At 41.1% G+C, this 8,408-nt stretch overlaps 2 protein-coding genes across 6 annotated transcripts in view; one reads left to right on the top strand and one right to left on the bottom strand.

The window, feature by feature from the left end:
- Positions 1 to 5,043, bottom strand: part of hs6st3b (heparan sulfate 6-O-sulfotransferase 3b) — a 106,797-nt gene extending 101,754 nt beyond the window's left edge. The window contains exon 1 of the mRNA XM_014001220.1: positions 3,928 to 5,043. Coding sequence (XP_013856674.1) covers positions 3,928 to 4,475 — 548 coding nt within the window. The 5' untranslated portion in view covers positions 4,476 to 5,043. The remainder of the gene's footprint in view (positions 1 to 3,927) is intronic.
- Positions 5,044 to 7,125: 2,082 nt separating this feature from the next.
- Positions 7,126 to 8,408, top strand: part of uggt2 (UDP-glucose glycoprotein glucosyltransferase 2) — a 48,194-nt gene continuing 46,911 nt past the window's right edge. For 4 of the 5 annotated variants that reach the window (XR_001309698.1, XM_014001199.1, XM_014001194.1 and 1 more), the window contains exons 1-2: positions 7,135 to 7,172; positions 7,523 to 7,683. Coding sequence is in view for 4 of the 5 variants with exons in the window: in XM_014001199.1 (XP_013856653.1) it covers positions 7,146 to 7,172; positions 7,523 to 7,683 (188 nt within the window). In the remaining variant the exon portion in view is untranslated. Of the gene's footprint in view, positions 7,173 to 7,522; positions 7,684 to 8,408 lie in introns of all 5 variants that reach the window. The other variant, XM_014001204.1, reaches the window with a different exon arrangement.

Below are 8,408 nucleotides of genomic sequence, written 5' to 3'. Positions count from 1 at the left end.
AGCCAGAGCAGTCAGATAATAGATTTATTAATAATAATTTATCTAATCTATTATATCAGTCTTAAAACAGGATCAAATTTGGGCTGGATATAAGATTGTAAGACTTGGTGGACAGTTTTTGCAGTGCACAAAATATTTTAAATAAAAAGAAAGGTATTCATTTTTAGTTGTAGGAATAAGACAAATATTTCCTCTTTTTGTTTGTTATACTAAAAAAGGTTTTCTGACTTCAAAACTAGGATATTAGTCATAAATCTATAAATGYATCTTTTGAACAAACAGCAGTCTGTCACTGTTTTGTTTGAGGCTCTGTAAAGCCTGCAGGCTGTGTGTTTTAGAATCCGATTTATTTTCACCAACTGTGTTATACTTTCATTTTATGTCAACATTCTTGCCAAAATAAACTGCAAGTTCCTGTAAAATGTTGCAGTAAAGAATCCAAACGAGCTTGTTTTGGATTTTAATGGGAAGCAGCATAAAATATTTCTCTGATTCCTAAGTGCAGCCTTTTTTTTTTTCTTTTTATTTCTTTTAACACAGTCTTCCGGAGAYGTGATTAAATTAGACCTTTTCTTTGCATTGACATAAATTTTGTAAAGCTGCTCCTTGTTTCGTAGGCCCTGTGCGTCACGCTGGATATATCTACATGAGTGTTTCTGGTCCGGAGGGTTAAATAATGAAGATGTAACAATCAGAACCGGTTCAGCTCAGATTCCTGGACTTTTACTGAGAGGAAAACTACCTGTGCAATGAGCCGAGCTTCTGCGCAGCGGGAACACCACCCAGCTCTCCACAAAGTGACTGGAGAGGACACTACTTAGAGGTTTGTTTCTCCGGGAAGCCCCTGAAGAGAGCCGACCTGCCTGTTTCACTTCTCCCCTGACTGACAGCCCACTCCGRAGGAGCGGCTCGGCAGGACGCGCGCACTGATCCGGCCTGACACGCCTGACCTTTCCAGGCCCGTGCGGGCCCAGATCACCCTGCGGTGGGGTCCTGCTCGGCTGAAAAGGCCACACAGGGGGGACGCCATCCCAGCGTTCCTTGACCTCTCCTTGCTGCCACCTGAGGAGCCGGGCGGCTCACAAACTCAGCCAGTCTGAGAGGACTTCGCCTTCAAACTGAGGCCAGGGTGGAGCGGAGTTGGACACGTGCAGGCTCGGGTGCAGAGAAGTGTTTCGTTGCTCCATTTTTAAAAACACGTGATGTGTGCAAGGATGCTTTTTAACGCCCATGTCTATGTGTGTGTCTGTCTGTTAGCAAAACATCTCATGAACCACTGGATGAATTTCAGTGAAACTCACAAAGTGTAATTAAGAGATGTACATCGACAACTGATTAACATTTGAAGTCAACATGGTTCGACATGCTTTTAACCTGACCTAAAAACCACAACAAAGACTACAAGTCAGTCAATTTTATAAATAYTGGCTCAGCTTTCAGTCTCATAGTAGCTGAGATTGATCCCCAACACTTACCGGTACATTAAACAATAASAAATTGCATATGGTTTTAGTTAAAATGTTGCTGTTAGCTATTTGCAGTCAATTTGTCTGTCTGTTAGCGAAATATTTCAGGAGCCACTGCATAGATTTCCATGAAAACCTCAGGAAATACTCTGTGATTGGGCATCTGCAGCTGATTAATTTCTGGAGCCAAACCCAATCAAGATGGCTGCTATAACCAACTAAACTTAAAAAACATWAAAGTTGTTTAAATCAATCAACTTTACAGAGAATGACCCACAGTTTGGTGCGGTAGTAGCTGAGACTAATCCCCAACCCATACTTTAAGCACCAACAAACTGCACAAGATTTTACTTTTGAATTTTACCATTAGATATTTGAAGTCAACTTTGTCTGACTGTTAGCAAAATATCTTATGAATCAATGAACGGATTTTCACGAAMCATTCAGGAAATATGCAATGGTTGTGCATCTACGGCTGATTAATTTTTGGAGCCAAACCCATTCAAGATGGCTGCCATAATGAGCTAAACTCAGAAAACACAAAAATAGCTTAAAATCAGACAATTTTACAAATATTGTGCTAAAGTTTGGTGTGGAAGTAGCTGAGAGTCATTCGCAAAAAAATAATACAAGTGTAACTATGATCTGTGCTTAAAATGTTAAGATTAACTCTTGGCATTAATGCTGTTTGTCTTRGTAAAATACCTCGTGAATTTTGCTGTAACTTAGTTTTACAGATACTGAGCTAAAAATGTGATGTGGTAGCTGAGAATCATTCRCAACACACACTCTGAGTCTCAGTATCACAAGAGACTGTTATTTCAAGGTTTGACCAAAATGACCACAACTTTGTCGATTTCAAATGAAGTTGTTTTATTCTAAAACTTTGGCCTGACCGGCAGCATGTCTTCAGTTTCCCTTTGACCTTGTGGATGTTTTAATGAYGGCTTTGCTCGTACACAAAACTGTTCTGAAGATGACATTTGCATAACGCCATTAGTCATCTCGCTAAGTGAACGTGCCTTCCATGGAGCGGCTGGTTAAAGAGGGTACCTGACACAACGTGTCTGCCAACAGCCTCCTTTGAGGAAGACAAACCTCAGAATAGATGCAGCCACTGAAGAATAAGCGGCGAGAGGACTGTAAGTGCAGAACAGATGCTGCAGCTGTGAAGTGACGAGCTGTCGCATCCAGCAAGCACTTTCCTGAGTTTAAAAAAATAAAATAAAATAAAAAAACACTAGGCGCAGCAGAAATAATGAATCATGAGCTTGTGCACTTCACTGTATGATTGTGTTTTTTTCTCTCTCTCTCTTGCAGTCCAACAACCCAGAGAGACGTTTCAGCTCTTCCTGTTTGACGTCCGCACCGACAAATTGACTTTTTAATGTCCTCTTTTAACGAGCTGTAATGTAATTTCCAAAACCAGTGAGCCCAAAGATGCTTACAGGGCTGAAAACCCACACGTGTGCACACAGTCATTAAGTGCGTAGCTTCTGCAGGCGCTGCTATGTGCCTCTTTAGTTCTCGCGTTGCATTTCTTTCACATTTTTGCAGACGTCTTTCGGCTGCAGTTACAACAGTATAAAACATAACGTCAAATTAATTGGTTCTCCTTTTCAGGCGGCATCACGCACGGCAACTGACTGGTGGAGCCAAAACGCAAGAAATAAAAAGAGTTTGTCCAACAAATAACTTCCTTAAACAACAATATGCATCTAATGTTTTTTAAAGCAGGTTTTATCAGCCATATGAAAAAAACATAAGCTGGGGGGCACAGTGTGTTGCTGACTTTGACACAAAGTTGTGGCTGGGAATCAATCCCCCAACTCGGATCCTAGGAAGCATCTTGTTCTTTTGTCTGTTTCTTATAAAGTGATTGGACTTCTTTTCTGGTTTCACTCCCCCTCCTGAGGGTCTTTATTAGTGGTCACATGCATGAAGGTGCAAACTAGACTCTAAACTGAATCACAGAAGTAAAAATATGAATCTTAGCCAAAGCAACTTATTGGACCAGGTTAAAAAATAAATAAAAATCTTAAAATAAGAAACAAAATCTGCACAATTGCTTTCTCTTATTGATGGCTTTGGATGGGTTTTTGTATAAACAACCAGGTGTTACAACAATGGGTTCAGTAACGGTGATCGGGAGAAGTCTGATCAAGTTATTTGTACACTTTAAAGCTCAGATTTATTGCGTAGAATCTGCAGGTAAAAGTGCATTGTTTACATTGAGTGCATACCTGCATTTCAAAATCAATATATTTGGAAAACTAAGGTGAACTCTTTCAAAATAGGAGATCACTTTTACAGGTTCCTCTCAAATCATGTGTTTTCTTGCAAAGCTGAAGCACAAATTGTAAGAATTAAACTATTTTCAATAGTGGGATGAAGTTTCCTGTGAGTCAGAGGCATGACTGCCTACAGGAAACATCTCCTGCTCAAACACACAGACTGTTACCTTTTATTCCTCTGGGCGTCCTTCTTATCCATGATGACGGGCACACAGTTCGTCAGCTCGGTCCAGTCCGCGTGCAGCCCGCAGCTCCAGCCGGTGGAGAAGCGGGAGAAGAGCCAGGACTCCTCCTTCCCCGGCCGGTGACAGGTGCACTTCTTCTGGCCGGGCTTGCAGTCGCACGGCTGCTCCAGGCGGATATTCCTCACCAGGTGCCTCCCGAAGGTGGTCCCGCCGGTCTTCTGGATGTGCAGGAACACGATCACGTCGTCSCCTTTGATGTGGAACTCCACGTGCCTGTCCAGGTCTCGCTCCGTGAAGTTGAACTTGGACGGCAGCTTCGGGGGGCCGTCCTCGTCCAGGTCCTGGTCCCGGTAGAAATCGTCTCCGTCCTGGTCCGGGGACTGGAGCAGGCTCACCCCGCGGAGCCGCTCCTCGGACTTGAAGTGGCAGGAATTACTGCCCGCGGGACAAATGTACTGGTAACCTATCATAACGAAAAGGACAGCTAGGATAGGCACCAAAATGAGCTTACTGGATCTATCATCCATCATCTCGAGGCAGGAGCTTTCATTCCTTTACTGTAAATAGTCGGTATCACCCGCGGGGCTGCTGGTCAGTGTGTCTGCATGGCTCTCACTGATGGATTAAAGGTGCCTTTTATCTGAGGGCCACATGTTGATCACCCTCCATGCAGACATCAGAGAGGGGGTCGCCTGATTGGAACAACACAGTCCGTCTGCGCTGCGGGGTCCACATCCAAGACTCGTGGCATCCCAACTTCTGGAGCCGGCGCGCTGCTGCATCCGCGAACAAAAAACACAAAAATAAATAAATAAAAACGATGAAGCAATTAGTTTTCAGTCCTGCTTCAGTCTCACAACTGATCCCAGGCAGTGAGGACGATCCCGGACTGGTTCGGTTCGTTTTTAGTCCGCGGACGGAGGTGCGCCATCCTTCCCAAACCGGCTGACTCTCTGCCTCCGAGCTGAGCTGAAGCGCAGCTTCTTTTTTTTAAGAGGATGCTGCTGCATCCGASCAGACAGAGTAATGTGCGTTATGCGCTCGTCATGGACTGGGAGAGCTCTGCATCCCACCACATCCCGTCACATCCCATCCCTTAACCTGAAGTCTATAAACACGATRAACCTAAATCCTCTGAAATCTGTAACTTTTTTTTCTTCCAGAATCGCATTCATGACATTTGAATATGCCAACAGGAAGTAATCAATATACACGACCAATTTTACATCAATATGGGTAAAGTTGGCTTTTTTTTTTTTTTGTATTTGTATAAGGTCATATGGATGGAGGCCTTCTTAAATTGCTCCAGAAGTTAAATATAAATATAAATTTACTTTCGGATAATTAGATTGACATTTGCCTGGTGTTTCATGAGAAATTTTACAGTCAAACAAATAAACACAAACTCACTTTATCCACCTACTTACCTACCTATACATTTATGCACCATCTACCCACCAGTGGTGGGCACAGTTCCCCATGAAGCACTAATAGGGGAACTAATTTCCTGATTGGTGCTTTAAGGCTTCTGGTAATTTTAAAATTGATTAGTGGATTAGCACTTGCTAAATTTATAGGCTAAATTTAGAAGCACTGGTCTGTAAATGTTATTGATCAACGTTAATGGTAACAACTGATGGTGAAAGCTGTCACACATTTTGTTCACATGTGTGTCACTTATCCACTAGGTCAGTGTTTCTCAAAGTTGGGGTCGGGACCCAAAGTGGGGTCCGGAAACATCAAGGTGGGGTCCTGAAAAGATTTTTTGAATTAATTACATTTTTGCATGTTACAAAGGAGTGAGGTTAGTGTATTTAAAATGGATAAATGTAGTATAAAAATATTGTTACCATGCCCATGTTTAGTTGACCTGATACAAATGTTTATCATCCAGAAACAGTTGGGGCCACAGGTCTCTGCTACTGTTATTTTGTGGGTCAAAAGCTGAAAAGTTTGGGAACCAGTGCACTTTGGTTCCCTAAGTTGGGCTTGGGACCCAATTATGAGCCATGAAGCACCTTGGATAATCTCCAGAAATCAATTTAAAGGGTAATAAAATAATTGCTGATGTAGTATTTTTCCTATAATTATTAGAAAACACAAAATAAGTAAAAATAAGTATTTATATTTGTGTACAAGGTGTTTAGATTGTCAAAAAGCCTGTGTTTAGGGTTATTAATGAAGTTCGTGTACTCAGACTAGTAATATTTGGGGTCACAAGTTTTTGCATGAATATTTTGTGGGTCAGAAGAYAAAAAGTTTGGGAACCACTGCACTAGGTGACAATATATTGACAATATATGAACCCAAATTTGGCTGGGGGATGTCAATAATAAGTCTTAAGAGAGCAACATGTGATTCATGTCATCTGTTGAAGAATGTCATGGGTTGATTGGGTTATTTTAGTGCTTTATAATTAGTTTTTGTAAACCTTTCAGTGTATTAGTGCTTTAGAATTAGGGGACCTAAATATCTGAGCAAGTGTCTTAGGGCAAGTGGAGCTAATTTGTAGATTAGTGCTGCCCACCACTGCTATTTGATCACGTGGGGAGACCACTCACCTGGATGTCATTAGTAATAATAACAATAACATAATTTTACACAAGTTGAATAAAATCCAGAAAAATAAATTCACATGTCAGTGCAACTTCATTCTGAGGTTTGTTTCTTTATATTTGWCTAATTTACGACACAAGTCCATTCAAGTACACAAATTTGGACAAAACAATACAAACAGTAGGCCTACAGGAAAAGATTGTTCTTGTTAATGATACAGTTACATGAATTACATCCATTTGTTACTTATATTTATTTTAGAGTTTTCATGCTGGAGGAAGTTCCAGGCTGCACAAATTTACAATCACGCTTCATTTTGAAGCGTAAAAGTAGAGCTAAAACATGCGTTAGTGTTTAGGCAAAATCTGTTTGTTCGTTATCTACAACTWGTTTAGTTGTCCGCCGCTGTGCCTGAAGGATTCGCAAAATATCGGTCGSTTTTATTTAATAAAATACTAATTATTACGTCTTGTATCCATGTGAACTCGTTAAGAAACATTATAAATACGCAATGCTTTATTATTATTTTTATTAATGTGTAAGACACGAATAACGCCGAGCTGATGTCTATTTACGACTCTCGTAACCCGCTAGCTGTGCTGCTAGCTGCCCAAAATACCTCCATGAGGCCCCCTTTGCTTTGTATGGAAGCGGTCAGCATCACCAGCCGGGTGAGAACTGTTTTATTAGTAACACAACAGCTATGTAGCTACTTGTATGCACACACATAATGTTTGTGGCAACCCGCGTTTTGTAGCACATGTTGTTGAAATAACAACACTGATCGCTTTATTTCACTTACAACAGAGCATATTTTAGTCTGGCGCTAAGTKAACTTCATGTTTAGTTGACTCTTCTTATGTCGAACCCGTTATGTTTTTTAAGCCTYTTACAATAAAACATGGTGCTGTCGTGTTGCTAACATCTGGCACAATCAGAACTCGCAAGAGGTTTTTGACGCCTGTGTTTACAAGCATGTAATAATAGTTTACGACGTGGCACTGACTGGCACCTTTTAAAGACAGGAGCCGAGCTGATGGTGTGTTCAAGTGCGAAAATGAAAAACGTTYTGCTGATGACACTGCTGCTGCTGAATGTACGTCCAGGTACATCAACACCTAAAGGTGTCACTGCCAGCCTTAAAGCCAAATGGAGCACGACACCTTTCCTTCTGGAAACCAGGTACAGTTCCCTGACATTTTAGATCAAAATCAAGCTACATCTTTTTTTCTTTATTAATTTATTGTGAGGAGCTTATTGCTTAAAAGTATTTCTGTATTATTTATTTCACATTTAGTCTGTTGTACACATAGTAATGCTTAGTGGAGTGGTGTCCAAAGTCAGTCCTTGATGGCCGGTGTCCTGCATGATTTAGAAGCTGCTCATGGTTCAACACGGCCTCTGCAGACCTTGCTGATGAGGCCTACTAATWAAGCACTACTTAAGTTCAGCTGTGTTGAACCAGAGCATCACCTAAAACATGCAGGACACMGGCCCTCGAGAACTGACTTTGGACACCACATGCTTAGAGTTTATAAGAGGATGTGCTAWAACACTGTTTCTRTACAGGTAATACCACGTAGCTCTCAGTTATGGTTTGTTAGCTGTGYCCAGTYGTAGCAATGAGATGAGGAACGTTTTGTGTTTAAACWTGAAAAATGCTAACAACTGACCCTCTGTGGGCCACCAAAATGCTCACGTGGCCCTCAGTGAAAACAAGTTTGACACCCATGGTATAYAGGTTTCTGTGCTAGTGGTGTTTTTATTTATGTGCCAAAATTTCATTTATTTATTAATTTATTGCTTTAAACAATTATATATTAAAACACACACACATACAGTGGGTAAAATAAGTATTGAACACGTCAACATTTTTCTCAGTAAATATATTACTAGAGGTGCTAATG

The sequence above is a fragment of the Austrofundulus limnaeus genome, unplaced genomic scaffold (genome assembly GCF_001266775.1).
Source record: "Austrofundulus limnaeus strain Quisiro unplaced genomic scaffold, Austrofundulus_limnaeus-1.0 Scaffold9, whole genome shotgun sequence".
Classification (NCBI taxonomy): Eukaryota; Metazoa; Chordata; class Actinopteri; order Cyprinodontiformes; family Rivulidae; genus Austrofundulus; species Austrofundulus limnaeus.
Note: the sequence above shows the minus strand (reverse complement) of the source record. Positions and strands in the feature narration are given on the sequence as shown.